The 17,326-nt window shown below is 40.9% G+C and overlaps 1 protein-coding gene across 1 annotated transcript; it reads right to left on the bottom strand.

Annotated features, from left to right (window-relative positions):
• Positions 1 to 58: 58 nt before the first annotated feature.
• On the bottom strand, positions 59 to 10,693 carry LOC120496864 (protein ELYS-like). Its single transcript, XM_039697678.1, has 17 exons — positions 10,638 to 10,693; positions 9,552 to 9,684; positions 9,283 to 9,464; positions 8,733 to 8,794; positions 7,904 to 8,032; positions 6,460 to 6,550; positions 6,284 to 6,373; positions 5,963 to 6,103; positions 5,095 to 5,199; positions 4,519 to 4,612; positions 4,097 to 4,220; positions 3,932 to 3,988; positions 2,736 to 2,882; positions 1,967 to 2,154; positions 1,654 to 1,798; positions 1,425 to 1,556; positions 59 to 253 (listed from the first exon to the last, which is right to left on the bottom strand). The coding sequence occupies exons 2-17, from the start codon at positions 9,566 to 9,568 to the stop codon at positions 83 to 85; spliced, it is 1,875 nt and encodes a 624-aa protein (XP_039553612.1). The 5' UTR covers positions 9,569 to 9,684; positions 10,638 to 10,693; the 3' UTR covers positions 59 to 82.
• Positions 10,694 to 17,326: the final 6,633 nt, after the last annotated feature.

Below are 17,326 nucleotides of genomic sequence, written 5' to 3'. Positions count from 1 at the left end.
TAATGGCTTTGGCTGTGGGAGTGGAAAGCAAGAGGGAGAAGAATCAGCCTTGTGTAATCCAAGTGGTGCCTGGCTGCACATCCTATTTCCCTTCTCTAAAATTACCTTCTCTTAGGACCGATGAAGGCAAACGGTACGGCTTGGCTCTCTCTACTGCCAGCTTCCTCTGAACTGTGGGGAGGATCTTGATATAGTGGTCTAACAGAGAATTTCTGGTAACTGCTCTCTCTCTCAAGCGAGGATCACGATCATTCTGACAAAGGAAATGTGTAAAGCAAGAGGTTAACAATTCACCAGAAGTTCACTGCACAGAACTCTGCTCTCTCCAACTAAGGCCTAAATTTGCTCAACAGACAAAGGAGAACAAATTCCACTGCACAGAACCACAGCAAGTTCCACCCAGGAGCATGCACCAAATTCACCTGGTAGTTCTGGATAAGTGCAAGGAAGATTGGAATAAAAGCAGAACATAAAATTCCTAGTTAAAAGGACCCTGGCGCTTTGCAAAGCCTTATTCTTGCATACTTCATAACACCTGCAATTTTCAAATGGCTTTGAAAGAGCAGGTTTTCCCCTGGTTGAGCAGGCTTGCCCTTGGTTGTCATGAAATAAAAATATCTGAGATTACTGAATACACAGGGCAACTGCAAATTATGTTGGACAAAATGATGGGAAAATTAAAACAAGTTAAGAAAATCTACCTACACACACCTGTCTGGAACAGTTTTCACATACAGTTTTCACACACTTAAACCTTCCAAGACTACCTTTTAAGTTTGATTTACTGGAAAAATACACTTTCGAAAGACAACACATGCATCAGAGATCACTAATAAAAGTTCATATCATGCAAAATTTTATCTGGATATTTTGAGAAACATAGGTTAGAATTTATGTCATAAAATTGCTAGCATGGAACTCCTGGAATCAGAGAGCTTGGCTATAATTTGAGAAAATAACCCAAAACCTCAACTAAACCCCACTACACATATTTGACCTGTTGAGCATCCAGACTGCTCTCAGGTAAAAGCAAGATACAAGATGGGACATAAAACATACTCTTCATTCCACAGAAAAAATGGACACAAATAACTTCCCTAGCTAAACCATATATAACAGCGGCATCTCAGGATCTGAATGAAAAGATGGGATGGTAGAAAACATACGTATTTTTTCATGAGATACAAACAAACTTTCAGTGGAGTCAACCACTGAACATTTAATTTTTAACTTCACATGGCAGTTTGCAGTAGTAAAATTATTTCAGCCACCTTTTAGGTTCAGTTGTAACTTGACATGTAGGAACTTATTCCTAATCTTTCAAAGAATGGTATAAAAGACAAGGAAGATTTTTCTTGAGGATATCAAAGGTGATCAGTCACAATGAGAGAAACTTGCACACTCAGCAGGACTGCTATCCTTACTGTCAGATTGGCCTTCATGGACTGATTCAGCTGGAGTGCTGGGATGTAGTTGGCACGCTGCAGATGGTGGACCAAGAGGAATTCATGATTCTGAACACCAGCTTTGGTCTGTAAAAACTTCTCCAAACACTCCTGTGAGAAATGACACGTTTCAAACATTGATTACCATTCTGCCTCTTCTCTTGCCAAAGAGACAATTCAGATTTTTTTGTTTCTTCTCCAAACTCACTTTTTCTGTGTCTGTGAAGGGCAGCTTCAGCAAATCCTCCATCAGCCCCATCTCCTGACAGATTTCATACATGTGCTTGAGCAGCTCTTCTATGTTTAACTTGGTGGTGTGCTGCTGCAACAGACCCCAAGCCTCCACCATGCACCTGCAGTTAAGGACATGGAAAGGAATGGGAACGCCGAAGCCAAAAAGATGCCCCACAGTGATGGTATTCATTCAAGGCTCAAAGGCAATGGAGGGGAGCCCCACTTGTGTCATCAGTTCTCCACATTTCCCAATATGTGAATGCCAAAACAGTGGGAGATTTCCTTACCTATTGGACAGCAACACGGTGAGGAAGAGCCGCACTTCACTGCTGCTGGACATCGACGGCTTCATCATCTGCATGTACCTGAGGGCTCTCCTGTGCTCCCCCTGGCACATGAGGGACTGAATTATCCTCATGTGTTGCCATGACACAGTCTTGATTGTAGCTGGATGGAAGAGCAGGGCCAGGGAATTCTGCACAAGTTGAGAGCAGCTTCATTACCATAGATACACACACCCATGCAACAAAAAGTCAAAACTTTCTGCAGCAAGGCTGGACGTGGGCTAGACCAACTTAGATATCTAAATAACAAAATACTTGATCCAGGACATATCAGTAAAAATTCTTCAGCATTTGCAGGAAAAAAAAAAATCAACCATACAACTGTGAATGTCTTAAAAGGAACAATTCAGATTTTTCTAAGTTCATGAAACTCTGTGTACAAACATTCCTTTTAATAAATGCATTACTAAATAATAAGTTACTAGACAATCAAATTGATTCTATTTGTATAGTGACAAGTAAAGAACAACCTAAAGCATTAGGAAGAACAGGTTGAAAAGTCACGCCTGCAGTCTTTTATCTCAAATGTTCCTGCCACTGTAACAGTTTCCATGCTTCAAGTACCCAAAATACTCTTTTAGAAACAATGCCCCACCAGTCTGCTAAAAACCTCCTGAAACAGGAAATGCTTTGAAAATTCAAATGTTAAGCATTATGTTGATTATGCCATTGTTTTAATAAATTTCTTCTAACTCAACTGTTTCATACTTACTTCATAATCATTGTGATCTAGGAGCCAAAAGCCTTGAATCAGCTTAACAAGACCCCAAGGGATAGCAAAGGCAGTTGGAAAGGAGTCAATTGAAGTCTCTGTTTTATTTGGAGAGGAATGCATAATATCCAGCAGCAAGTAAATTGTCTGAGAGTGTCTAACTAAGGTAAATAAATTGCTAAGATAAAAACTTGTATCACATTACATTTGGCAAAACAATGAAATAAGAACATGAAAATAGTAGAAAGCAGAACAGCCCAAGGTACTGATCTTGCCATTTTAAGCTATTACAACCCATTATATCAATAGTCAGGTCCTAATCACAGAACTGTATTCTGAATATACTTCCAGAAAGAAACACTTGTGGATTTCTGGAAGGCAGTCAAAAAGGCAGATATTGGGTGTTTTTATACTGCTGTTATAAACTCAGGATCCTGCTTCCATCACTGAAGCTACCAGTTGCACACTCAACACACTTCAACATCCAATGCTTAATTATGAATGAAAACAAGCTCTACAGCTGTTTTGTTTTCCTCATTTCCTGTCTTCACAAAACCAACACAAATTATGGTGCCCTTACAATGCAACTCAGCACTGCCTGATTGCAACTGTGTTCAAACTGCATGTGGATCCCGCACTCAAAGTGTCATCTTCCCTTTCCGACATCCCATGTTAGGGACATGTCTCAGTAAGGCAGTTTGGGGCTACAACCATTTTTAATCTTTTGCTCGCCAGGCTCCCTTCCTGATTTAGCCAAAAAAGGCAAGTCTGCATGGTCCAGCAGCGTAAAACTTAGGCTTCAGCCCCATGACTGTTCTCAACCCCCTCTTTATTATTCTGTGTGCTTGTACTTTTTACACAAAAAAAGCAAACACTGTTAACTAGGCTGGGAAACAAATGATTTTGGCAAAACTCAGCTATTGGAAAACCACTGTTACAAACCCTTTTGTTCTGAAGCAGCATATTTACGGCACTTTTCTAACACACGGTCTTTTGCCACAGAACAGTGTGCTTTAAAACTTGAAAAACATTACATTTTGAGAGAAACTAAGAAAGGTTTTTCTCTTGAATATTTTAGGGAATCTGTTTTCTTGTATCAGGAAAGAATCTGCAAAAAAATCATATAGGTGACAAGCATGTAAGAACATTTATGTTCTTATTAAGGAAGGAGAAATAACAGAATCTGGAAAGGATACAATTGCATGTTTGTCGCTCTCTTCAATGCTTTCTAGCAAATAGAGATCCAGCAGTGCCTGAAATGAAAGAAAAAAAGGTTTTCTGATGCTCCTGTCTTTCACAATCAATGGCTTTAGGGGACTGCTGCTGCTTCTGCTGGGGTTTTCAGTGAACAGAACACTCACATGTAAACTAACAGGTGGGTATTTCCCAGTGCCGCCTTCATCCCTCTGCCACAACTTCTCCACTTCCTCTCCCAACTGGGAAACCATTCCATCAATCAGCAAGCAATCAGAATCCCATTTGCCTCTGTAACAAAAGGGAGCAAGGGCTTGCACAGTGTAGAACACTCATTCCAGCCTCCCAGGGTCAGATTTTGGAGTCAGAGGAATCATGGTCCTTAGCTCACAATGAACTTATTCATTAAGGAGTCCAAAGCACAAACCCAAGAGAAAAGCTGCAATGACCTTTTGGGTTCCAGGCTTGCTTTCTTGCTCTGTTATGTGTAATGCCAAGGAGTGCAGACAAAGGGTTTTAACTGCAAAAATAACCACTCTCACACAGTTTAACAGTGTGAATTCCTTCTAGAGAATCCTCTAAGTCTTACCTTGATAAGCGCTCGAGTTTCTCTCGGTGACCTGTATAGTAGCTCTGAATCAAAGGGTAATCATAGAAAGGTCTGGACAAATGGACGTGATCCTCTACAGGTGATAAAGTAAAAGCAAGTTAAAGAAGTAAGACCATGTTTTTCAACTAAAACTTTGGTCTACACACACAGAAATCACACAACCTCAAGAAGCCTCCAACTCTCAAAGAATCCAATCCAATCCAATCCGCCTTTGCTAAAGGAGAACTAAGACAAAAATACTATTGCTGCAAACTGCAAAACTCCAACCACCTCCTGTCTCATGATCAGTTTCACGTTTGTCCTTGATGCAACATTAAGAGCATGTAGGGTAAGTTCAAGGCTACTCCTAAATAAACAACTTTCAAAAGGAATGATTTTTTGAACATGTGAGCCTCTGTAAAACGACGAAAGCTGAAAATGGAGTGCATAGGGTGTCTCAATTAAGAGCATTTCCAAGGTGTACTTTCACTTCGAGCAATAAATCAAAGGTTCAAAACATGCAGGTACTGCTTTTACTATCAAAACAAGTGTACTGGTACTACAGGTTCTACTTACCTAAACTCTCGGGAAGGAGATTGGACCGACAGAACCAGATCACCACTTGTGCATACAAAGAAATGAGGCTGGTTACCATCTGCTTATTTGTCAAGTCTGAAAAACCTGAAAACAAGGCAAAACATTATTTGAGTACTGAAATTCCATTCATTTTACAAAACTCCCTTTGCAGAACAAATAGAAAGTATGAACAAACACAGTAGAAACCTGTCTTTGTAGTCGTCCCTCTGGATCACTTATGAATTTGAAGGAAAAAACCACCATTCACCCCACCAAAAAAAACCCCAATTGCTACAAAGAAACAGAATCACTAAAGATTAAAATTGAAAAATAAAGCCAAAACTATTAGATATACTCAGGAAGACAATGTTTGTTTTCCATGTAGCAGAGATTTTTACTTTAGCAAAAGAGACCATAGTCCGCTTTTTCCCTCAATATGCCAACAACAATTTATAAAATCAGAAGCCAAAAGAACTCAAGGAACTTCCTTTACATGTTACACATTTCAGCTTCTATTGTATTTCCCAGCAATCTGCACATAACTATCAACTGCTAGCTAACATTTAGGAACACTTCTCAGCATTACCACACTCAGGTGCTGTAAATGCCACCCAGATTCTCACTCAGCTCAGAGCTGAACCAGTGCAGCTGAACCTCCCCTACCCAGCCTCATGAACTCCACAACAAGCTGCTCCTCCGAACTCAAAGCAGCTTAAATCAAAGTCCCAGCTTCTTAGATTTAAGCCTCTCCTCCCAGCTCAACCCAACTCTCCCCAACCATCCAAAACAACAAGGGCTCCTGTTACAACCCAAGCATCCTTCCAAATCTTAACAATCAGACCAAAGGCCCAGCAGTGCTCTCACCAACCTTTCTCAGTCAGCTCTCGGGCTTCTGTTAGAAAACAGTTCAGGACTGTGCTGAGGTTGCTCAGCAGCAGCTGGCAGTGCTGAAGGGACTGTAATGTCTGTGGGTCAATGAAGTTGCAGGAGCCGTCAAACAGCGGAACACCTGGTCAAGGAGAAATATTAAATCACCACTCAGCAGAGCAACTGCACACTTCCAAACTTAAACACTTCAACAACCACAAGAGACTTAAAGAACCAGCAGCATACTCTGGCAGATTACTCAAGAAGATCCTTTACAAAGAATACAGGTGCTGGCTTCAAAAACCACCACACCACTACTCACATATTTGGTCCAGTTCATCTTTTGTACAGATCACTTTGTTCCACGTCCACTCCAGAACAAACCGTAAATTTACAGCAGAACTTGGCTGCTCTTTAAAAACACAAAACAAAATGGACATGAAACCACAATTTCCAGCCAAAACAGACACAACATAAAAACAATGGAAGCAGCATTACCTTCACAAGTCCAGTGTTTAATGCATCCCGTCAGAAGTTCTAAAGAACCAGTTTGCACAGCAGCTGACAACACTGCTTCTAACTGCTCCTCCTGAACAGAACAGACAAAAGCAAATCACAACCTCACAGACTTTCCCTCCAAGTCTCACCTTGATCAACACTGCAGTTTCTCTCGGTGACCTGTAGAATAGCTCTGAAGCACAAACTACCTGAGCCACTCTCAGAAGTGTTTGCTTCTAACTGGATACCCATTCAGACAGCAGTTGCAAATGCAACTCATTCCATATTCTTGATTCTTTCTTAATTCTAGTCACAGGCTGGACTGCTTGCAGGAATGTTTTCCTCTGACATTTCAACTTCACTCAGGCTAGTTTCAATCTCTATTTCTGTGCCTCAGGCTTTCAGTCTTCATTTACTGAAGCCCAATTAACTATTTTCAGGAACATCCTCTGCTAATACCCATGATGCACTCTGGGCACACCCCTTTGCCATCAGGAACACGTGAAGGGGACAGAGCAAACACCAAACCACCACTGTGTTTGCATGGAAACAGTGAAGCTGAGGCCAAGCAGCTCCTGGGACTAGCAAGACAGGAAGCAGCTTTGACAGCTAAAACATGAAGTTACAATTTGTTAAAGTACCATAAAGAAGTGAAACATTTCCGTTCTAATAGGCTGAGTTTCAGACTGTTCAATTACTGTATTCTAATGCCGTGGCAGTCCAGAGAAGGATAATGCACAGGCATGCACACACATGGGAAATAATGCAGCAGCTTATTCAAGCTCAGACATTTCTTTCAGGTGAAATGATCCTGCATAGATTTTTCTTTTTTTTCCTTGGCTCTCATTTTTCTAAAACATGTTCAAAAATATGGTTGCTTTCTAAGTTAAATTAATACGTTCAAAGACATTTCTACACATTCTGTCATTTAAAAGTATGTGTTATACTACCATCTTTTTCTGAAATCTGGTTCCATATAAAGAAACATACCAAATACTGCTTAGGGTGGCCAATGAAATTCAAAACCAAGCTTCTTGACCTAATTCTGAAATTTCTATTTCTAGCATCCAAATGCAATTCCTGCTCAAATGCATAAAAAGTCTCTGAACAATATAGTCACAATTCAGCAAATGTCATAAAATTTCTTGCTTTCCCAAGTTACTTCCCAACCAGATTTTACATCAGAATATCTAATCAGAATGTAAGAGCCAACATCAGGCTTGCAAAATAAGCATTCTGTGGGCTGGGTCAGCTTGCCAACAGGGTTCTTCCCAGCAAAAGTCAGAGTTTGGATCCAAGAATATTATCTTTTCTCCTAAATAATGTCAACACCTGCTTCTCAGAGCAGCCTGCAAGAAAAACTCAGATGGTCATGTCTTGTAGCCTCTACAGCCTGCAGACAAGATGGATGTATTTCCCCTTGGATTCCCCAGTGTACACCCACCTGACTCAGACTGGATGGCTGGACATCAACCAGTCTTGGAGACAGCAAGCCAGCGACAAGACACCGAGTGTAGCTGTCACGAATGGCTTCACTTATTAAAGGACCAGATTTCTTCAAAAACTTCAGGGTCTGGAACATCAATCAAAACACACAGGTTAAGACAGCATTCAATCACTAAGTTTCTGCCTTAAAAACAACAGCCCAACTAATGGTTTCAATTTAAAAAAAAATACCCTGTAGAAGAAAATACCACCCCTTGTAATGCTAAAGGAAGTATTTTCCAGCCTGTCTGTCAATACACAGGCCCTGGAATTTTCCCTGACACAAATTACATTCCGTGAAAGTTAAACTTAACACACAACTTTAAATCACACTTCTGTGCTTGTTTGTGCCAAAGCTGATTCACATTACAATATTTAGTGAGCTGGAACTTAATTTGAAAGTGCTTGCCCTAAACTGTGCACTGGCTCAGAAATTATAATTTGGCCAAGGCTGAGAGAAAAAACATGCATTTCTTCCTCAACAGTTACATCACTTCTCCCTTTCTCCACACTGTCCTCCTTTCTCAACTTCATCAGGGATCAAAACCCTAACTCCACACTATACAAAGAAGTCAACACTTTACTTCCACCAACTCATCCTGCCTACTACAGCAGTGCTGCAATTCCTTTCTAGCCATTCAATCCCTGCTCATGCCTCCCTAGAACAGAGCCATGAAACTGGCAGGATATGACTGCATCAGGTGGTCTCTGCCACTCAAAGCACTGCAAGGGAAAAGTTAGAAAAGGTTCATCTCTTGACACTCTCTCAATACAGTAAAAACAGTCACCTCCTTCTGGAAGCCCGTGCAAGTCATGTGAACAACTCCCGAGTTGAGCAAGCACGTCACATCTGCAGAAACAAGGAACATTTGACAGACCTTGTTACCTCATCACCACTTTATGCTTTTTAAATTGTGCTCTCTGCAAAGACAAACCTCCAGCACCTCCCTTTTCCTTCATCACATCACTTACACACGTCCCATAAAAAGGAGTTACTCTCTCTCTCTCTCTCTCCTTGGAAACTTAAGCTTGAGTGCTACCCAGGTGCTGTGCTTTGGGCCTCAGCTCAAAGGCATTTCATTTTGTGACCATCACCCCTTCCCAGGCTATATTACACAAGCCCCAAAACCCAAAACTCAGCTGCCTCTCAGATATGTTTCACAAGACTAAGTACCTTGTCAGGTACTTAGGTATCCAGGTAACCAGGTTGGAGAAGGTTTGTGGGGCTTTTCTGATTTGGTTTTTGTGTGACAAACAATGAACAAGAAAAAGAACCACTGGCATTTGACCTCCACCAAAGCTTGCCACTATTCAGATGAAAAGCAGTGAAATACTCACCAAAATTATAGGTGCTTGGATTAAAAAACTGTTCAGGTGGTGGATAAGAAGGAGGAACCCCCCGACTTAGACTACGCTCGTGTACCAGAATATCCAAAATGAGGTTTGGAGAAGTCATGCTTATTACAGGATCCAGTGACCACAGTGCAAAATAGGGGCAATCATGAAGCAATTCTTCTGGCCTTAAAGAGAGCAAGTGCATAAGCTCAACAGCAATTTTCAAATTAAGACTTTGTAGGGATATTGAAAACCACTTGATTAAAACCTACCTCAGTGAGTCTGGCATTTGGGCGTGATACCAGCGATTGATGTCAAACACTCCCAAATGAACAGATGGTTTTTCTTGACCATAGGTATTCACTTGCCAACTGAAGATTGATACACTGGTGTCAGGAGAGATTACTGTCAAAGACAAGATATTGTTTCTTGATGCAGAAAATATGAGATATTTGCTGTTATTTCATTCATTAAATACAACACTTTACTAGGAATGATTAAAAAAAAATATGAAATAGCAACCATTTCTGCAACAGGCTTCAGTGCCTCTTTTTCTTATTCAAATTATATTTGTTTTAATCAAAATCAAATACACAATTATTAATTAAGTTTTGTATGCTGTATGAATAATTATTTTGGGGTTTTGGGGTTTTTTGATGTGGTATGGTGGCTTATATTCAGCCAGCTGTTATGTAGGACACCTTGGTACTTTTCCACCAGGCATATTTCCAGACACTTTTCCCCAAGCTTGTAGCATTGCAAGAGGTGTTTGAACCTACTACAATTGGCCTCAGTCCATCGACCCAGCCTGTGCAGATCCCTCTGCACAGCCTTCCTACCCTCCAGCAGATCAACATTCTTGCCCAAGATGGTGTTGTCCCAGACTTACTGAGGGTGCACTCGATCCCCTCAATCAGAGCATTGATGAAGATATTTCATAGGACTAACCCCAGTTCTGAGCCCTGTGGAACTAGATTCACTGCATGCACACTGGATGCAGCCAGAGGTTTGAGCAGGATAAAAAATTTCAGGTTAACACTCCTAAGCAATAGACTAAGCAATAGAATGATCTTACTGTTCAATGCAGACAACTGGCAGAACAAACTGACTGACCGGCCTTATACTGATGACCCCATACACTGCTCTAGCATCACAGCAAACATAAAATAAAACCTGCTTTTTCCCTTCAAGAATCATGTTCAGAGGGATAGGAAGCACACAGGTTTTTTTAATAAGCCCAACAAGGTCAGTGAGACAAATATTTAAGACTTTAAGACTGTGGGTATAGAACAGCATTCATTGCTTAGATTTCCAAGCCATGTAGTTCAGAAAAACCAAGCAGGGACATCAGAACAAACCTTCATTAACGCTGTCCTCTCTGTCTGCATGGTTGTGAAATTTTTCTATGGTCTGAAAGCTGAGGAATTTAGTATTGCTGGTCTGCCCTCTCAAGGGAAAGATTCCACCACTGAGATCTAAACTGAAGAGTTTGACACAGCATGTAAATCCCTGGGGAAAAAAAAACGAAGAGAAGAATAATAATTTTGAAACAACAACATACATTATACCCAAGTATGAATTAATGCAAATATCTGATATAATATGCTTATTTTACCGTATGTTTCCCATCAATAGGAATTACATCTGACATGCAAAAGAATTAAGTGTCAAGTCATAATGGGCAAGTTTGCCTCTAAAGGCTTTTACACCTTTTCAAAATTTAGCATTTCCCTAACATTAGTCTAGATCTAAACATGTTTTGCAGAATTCCTTGCATCATGAAAGCGTCTTTACAAACCTGAACGGATACTTACAAAGAGACATCTAAAACAATGCAACACATCTTCACACAAAGCTTTTGTTCCATGTTTTGATTAGATATTAGACATCCATGTTTTAACCTGACATTAGAGAAGCTAAAGGCCTGTCACGAGATGTTAGAGTGAACATTCATCTCTCTAGTAACAATGAGAACTTCCTAGACATTTAAAACCTTCTTTCAAACCACATGAGCTCTCATCGGGGAAATATCCCTCAATACTTATGGAGAGGACATGGGATGAACATGGACAATGTGTTTAAGACTCCAAATTACCACAGAGCAAGCAGACTTCTTTGAGATACACAGAAATAAACACACAGAAAGGATGGCCCTGAACCTCTGCCACCACCATTTTGTAAGGAAGCATTAAGTGAAATACTGTCTTTCCAGTACAGCCTTCATTTAACCTCTCTACCATACAACACATGAATGTGTGTGTATTGTGGACAAACAGCAGCTCTGCAATAAAAACAAAACACCAAACTAAAAAAACCAGCAAACCACTTCCAAACAAAAAATGAGTTTCCAAAACTTTCAGAGATCTAAAATGAACTGGCATGAAACAACACATTCTCATCCTATACATTTAATTCATCTAATCTAGAAGAGACAAGATTTCTCTTAATGGTTCCAGGAAATGCTACAAATAAATATCAAAGGTGTCTAAAAAGAAATTAATAGATTAAAAAGTCTTTCATTACTGAAATTTGTCCTGAAACATGCAAACTCTATTCTATTTTATTCAGGAATTTTGGAAATAACAGATACACATGCAGAGTAGTTAAGAAAAATCAAAACCATCTCCTTGAAAAACTAACATGAAGCCTAAGCAAAGAATCTCATCTTATAAAATGACTAAAGATATAATCAATTTTAATAAAAAATGCAGAGCTGAACAAGATGTCCACCATACCAAGGGACAGTTCTGTAAGAAAAACCACTATAATTCCATAAACTCGTCAGGTATTCATTTTAATTACTAGAAATTTCAGCTTTCACTCATACACAAAGAGCCAACTTAACTGATACTCAGGGGAACTTTATGTTTTCATCTCTCACATACAAGCCTGTCTTACCTCATACATGACTTGTCCTGATGCCAGACATTTCCTGTCACCAAATGCTAACTGCAAGAGATGTAAATTCACAGCATTCCCTTCACTGAAAAAGGTATAAATGAGGACATTTGCTTACAAAGCTGCTTTAGAATCCTCATTATCATTTTATTAGATCTAGGCTGAAACTAACTTAAGAGCTGCTCTTGCTAAAAAGATAAACACTGCTTCCCAAAACATGGTAATTGGTCACACTTAGCCAGTAAAACATAAAGGAGGAAATTTTGACACAAACAGCTTCAGGGGAAAATGCTAACTATGCCTTTGTTTGGAAAGCTTTAATATGCAGCATGGACCTAAAATTGCTGGAAATAGCTTTTCACAGTAAAGCATTCTCCAAGAAAACTGTTTTGAAGTCAAGCTCAAGAAGACTGCCAGTCTGTGAACAGCTGGGCTAAGGAGTTTGCTGATTCTGAGAGAGAGAGAGGTATGTTTGTCCCCTTCCCACCCAAGTTCCAGTCCCTCTCTTGCATGCACCCTTCTACACTCTGACTTATTCCTTATCCCAGCTGGAAGCCATCGATTTGTTTGCTGAACACTGCTCCTTTTCTGCCAGGGAAGCTGAACTGGCACACAAGGATTCCAAAGAATTCTGAAGCTCTCATGAATCAACCAGCAATACTGTCATCATCCTCTTTTAGGGACAACTCTATGTGAACAAATATTAAACTTTAAAAAAAAGCAAAATCAATGGCTTATTGTAATTTTTATTCACCTTTGTTGTGTAGACTGAACAGCCCACAAGTAGCAACAATTTTGAAGATCATTCTCAGGCTCTTGAAAAGTAAGGGCACAGACAGGAATCCTTCCTCCTCCAAGATGAGTGTAGTGCCTACAGGTTTGAAAACAAAATAGAAAAGACAAATAATGGAGGCAAGCAAGCGACTACCTTTTATGCAGCAGTCAAGGTGAGGAGATTTCTGTCCGTCAAAGCAATAACCTCTATTTATGTCCTCCTCTGCCTGAGGAGGAGGAACAGAAATTATTAGTTCAGCTGCTAGGGAAAACACTATTGTTGAAGCCTACTTCAAAATTGAACTTAAAATGCAGTAAGTCTGAACATATTTAAAAAAAAACATCAAGCAGAAGGAGCTTCTAATTTCTTTACTTGGGCACTGTAACAAACGTTTCTTTCAGACTTCTGAACCTTAGTTGTAACTTCACAACCTTTTCCTGACACCTAATTATGCCTCCACCATTTATGTATCAATAATTATGGTGAATAACTGCAGATTTGCTAAAGTAAATCCCTATCTGAATTTCACCATGTATTTAAAGTGACATTGCTCTTCAGCAGATTTTAAATAATTTCTTCATTTTACTATTGTTTATAAATATATATGCTCCTTATTCTCATCTCCAAGGCTTCCAGGGAAAAACTGGTTCATGTACATCAATGCCTTGGAACAGGTCTTGCACCAAGGCTAAAATGTAGGAAAAAATATGCTTTCAGGCACAGATCAGCTACTGAATTATCATGTCTCACTAGTTTCATCCCGGTCCCTTAACAATATATATAATCACCAAAATCATATTATTCATACACTGAAGCCTTTCAGTGCATGCCCTCATTGTAGTAACTGGTTCTGAAAAATAATTTCTAAAACCTGTCTCATGGAAAAACACACATTGCCTTGTTTCACTGAATATGACTGGACAGAACAAACTGACTTATAAAAATCAGATCTCTCACATCCCTACTGCCTGACATGACCCAGTACTTTCCACAAGACCTCTATGCACAGGCACGATAAAAACTCAATTGCAGTCCACTGCAGAGAAGGTGCTGTACTTAATCCATGTGTGAGTTAATAGTTACTTCAGAAGAGGATTTCTGAACACTCCAAGGTTATACCCAACATCTCACTCAAAGAAAAAGGGCTCTTAAAATTAATATAATTCCTGAAGCAGAAAAATTGAGATCCCTGCACCTCCAAGCATGGCCAAGTGGAAAGGACTACTTACGCCCTCTTCAAAGTTTTCATGTTCCCCAGTGACAAGTAGCCATCAGAAAACCCCACAACGAGCTGGTTGCTTCTGCTTATGTAGCACAGGGTTGACACTGCTGTTCCTGAAGGACTTCGTAACTGAAAACAGAGATGCCTCCCTTCCCTGGTCACAGCTTCTCTTCTTTGTGGAACTTCAGCAGGAATTCTAGCTCTAGTCATACAGGTTAGGAAGACTTGATCTCAAAATAATCATACTTTAAAAAGTTTGTGCTCACCAGGAAGCATAAACATACAGCAGAAGTTAAGAATTAGAAAGGATTTCAGCACTCTATCCCAATAGCTCCCAAGAGCTAAGATTTTGTTTTAGATGCAGTTTGGTTTTTCTTTAAGTGAGAAAACAAAACCAGCACAAATCAGAATTAGCACAAATTTACACAGCTATCTGCTGTGGCTCATTTGGAATGACTCTTGTTTCATTAAAGAGTTGCAGCCTGTCTAACATAGCTAAGCAAGCCGAAGTTCCTAAAGTCTGTGCGGAGTCAATGATTGTCTCTACATTGCTTCCTTTACCTGGGCAGACAGACATAAGTGCCAAAGGGCACAGAACACAGCAGTGAGCAATTTCACTGCTTGTCCCTCCCAGTACAAGTTCTACAATCTTGGCTTTATAACACAATTCTAGAATGGCCTTCTGGAACCACTGGCAGTCATCTCATCCAACTGCCCTGCTGCTCCAGCCACCACCTAGAGCAGGCTGCCCAAGGCTGTATCCACATGGATTTGGAACACTTAATTCTCCAGCAGGTTTTTACAACCAGCAACCTGACAAGATCAAGTGCAGAAACACCTGCAACCCATGCAGCAGGGCCTGCTGTTCGGTGACTCTCTCCTGCCAGTTTAAGGACTCTGTTCTCTCCAGCACACCAGCGTCACACCGGAAAGACCTGTCACCACTGTTTCTCCAAAACGATGTCTGACACCTTAATTCCCAGAGCAGCAAGTCAGGCAATCCTTGGCTGCCAGGCAGCACGGCCTCCGGCAGAGCCCCGCAGCCGCAGCCCGGCTAAGCAGCAGCCATGTTGTTGCGAGGCCCGTGCGGGGCGCAGCCCCCGCCTCTACCGGCAGGGCCGGCCCGGGAGAGCCGCTGGGGGCTGCTCCCAGAAACAACGTGTCCGTCACCGGCAGCTGGGCACCCCGGGGTCTGCGAGTCACCAGGACGGAGGATACTAAACTCTGGGAGCATCCAGAGGGGAAAAAAGATGGGCCTACGGGGGAAGATGTATGAGCAGTGGCTGAGGTTTCTTGGTCTGATCAGCCTGGAGGGGACTGAGGGGAGCCCTCACTGCAGCTACGCCTTCCTTGTGAGAGAAGAGGAGGGGCAGGCACCGATCTGTTCTCTGTGGTACCCAGCGACCGGACCAGAGGGAATGGTCTGAAGTTATGTCAGGGGAAGTTTAGGTTGGGTATTACAAAAAGTTTCCTCACCCAGAGGGTGGCTGGGCACTGGAACAGCCTCCCCAACTAAGTGGTCACAGCACCAGCCTGACAAAATTCAAGAAATATTTGGACAATGCTCTGAGGCACAAGGTGTGTTTAGGGCCAGGAGTTGGACTTCGATGATCTCTGTGGGTCCCTTCCACCTCAGTTTATTCTGTGATTCTGGGTGACAGCATGTGCTACATTTGGGTGTTCAGTTCCTGGATGACAGAAATGTAGGTAACACTATGTAACACTTCAAACCCATGAACACCAGACACGTGCATTACATTTAGGTGAGTGTTAACAAGGAGAGATAAAAAACCAGACCAGTCTACAGCAGTTAACTAGTGAAAACTGATTTTAGTTGCTGCTTTGAATAAGGTCTTACCTGGCCCATGTTGGGTCCTGCTGACATGAGCACACTGTTCTTATCCTTCAAGGAAGACACCAGGGTCAGAAGCCAGAACAGGTCAGGTCAAAAGGAAAGGTTTTTCTGTGCCCCGGACTCCTGGGATCATATATATCTGTGCTATTGGTTTTCACAGAAATCACACACCCACCTCCTGCATCCCTCTCTCACTGTTATTAAAATCCCAGTTGTAGTATCAAAACACGAGTAAGCAGTCTTTCACTAATAATTCATGTTTCAATTCAGGTTTAAACCAAGTTCTGGAGCAATGCACAGCACATCAATGCCTGCTGAGTCATGACAGAGCCAAGGAGGAACTGACCTGAATGGCCACATCAGAAATCAGAACTTGCATTTTTCACTCTACCTCACATATTGGTCATTCACACAGCACAGTGCTGAAAAATCCATTTTATTTTAGGAACAGCTTTAATTCATCAGGAACCACAGTACGTTTATCTTCAAGCATATCAAAGGGACTCATTATCTCAACTACTTTGGTGAAAAAAGCATTCCTGAAATGGAAACCCTGAAGTTTGCACAGAAGACAAAAGTATGAACAAAAGAAACAAATACTGTCCTATTACCTAAAATTCTATTGTTTCAGTATTTTCAGATTGGCCTAGACTAATTGGTTGCAAGCACTGCCTAACTACTCACGAGAACAAGTAGATTATTTTCTGCTATAGCTGCTTTTCCCCCCCACAAATCAACAACTTTGCTATATATTAGTTACATGAAATTGCAGGAAACAAATTTATTGCACTGACAACGCTGAGAGCAGCCTTCCATGAGAGAAAGTTCTGACTGGGGATTAAACAGTTATCTGTGCCCTTACTTGCGCACTGGGCATGTGTGCAAGTGGACAAATATTAAGGCAAATAAAGTCAACATGAATTAATTAGCACTTCAAGCACTGAGTGGCTATTGAAAGTAAAATAGATTTAACTCTCCTTCATGATATAACCTAGAAAAAAAAATTTCATAAGCCTTAGCTTATAAATATTTGAAGAAGTTCATGAGGTAACTCAAGAGAATGATTTCCACTGTAACATTTCTTCTCTTAGAAAATACCTTCTAACAACTCTTGATGTTATTCATACTCCCATCACCAGTATCTCCTGCTGTGTGCTTTCTGGAAATAAAATCTGCCATTGCACCCCATTTTATTCTTCCTGAAAGCCAAGATTCTGCTGTCCCAAGGTGGTCAACCTTCCACTGGTGTTTTCTCTGGGGTTACAACCCAAAGGTACAGATGCACAATCTGGCTTCA

The sequence above is a fragment of the Passer montanus genome, unplaced genomic scaffold (genome assembly GCF_014805655.1).
Source record: "Passer montanus isolate IOZ18808 unplaced genomic scaffold, ASM1480565v1 scaffold12, whole genome shotgun sequence".
Taxonomy (NCBI): Eukaryota; Metazoa; Chordata; class Aves; order Passeriformes; family Passeridae; genus Passer; species Passer montanus.
The sequence above is the reverse complement of the archived record's forward strand: the minus strand, read 5'-3'. Positions and strand labels throughout refer to the sequence as shown.

Excerpts from the sequence above, each read along its gene's own strand:
- LOC120496864 (XM_039697678.1), bottom strand. Across the intron at positions 6,104-6,283 it reads AGATGAACTGGACCAAATAT|GTGTTCCGCTGTTTGACGGC; the intron begins GTGAGTAGTGGT and ends CTCCTTGACCAG. Across the intron at positions 1,799-1,966 it reads ACCGTGTTGCTGTCCAATAG|GTGCATGGTGGAGGCTTGGG; the intron begins GTAAGGAAATCT and ends CCTTAACTGCAG.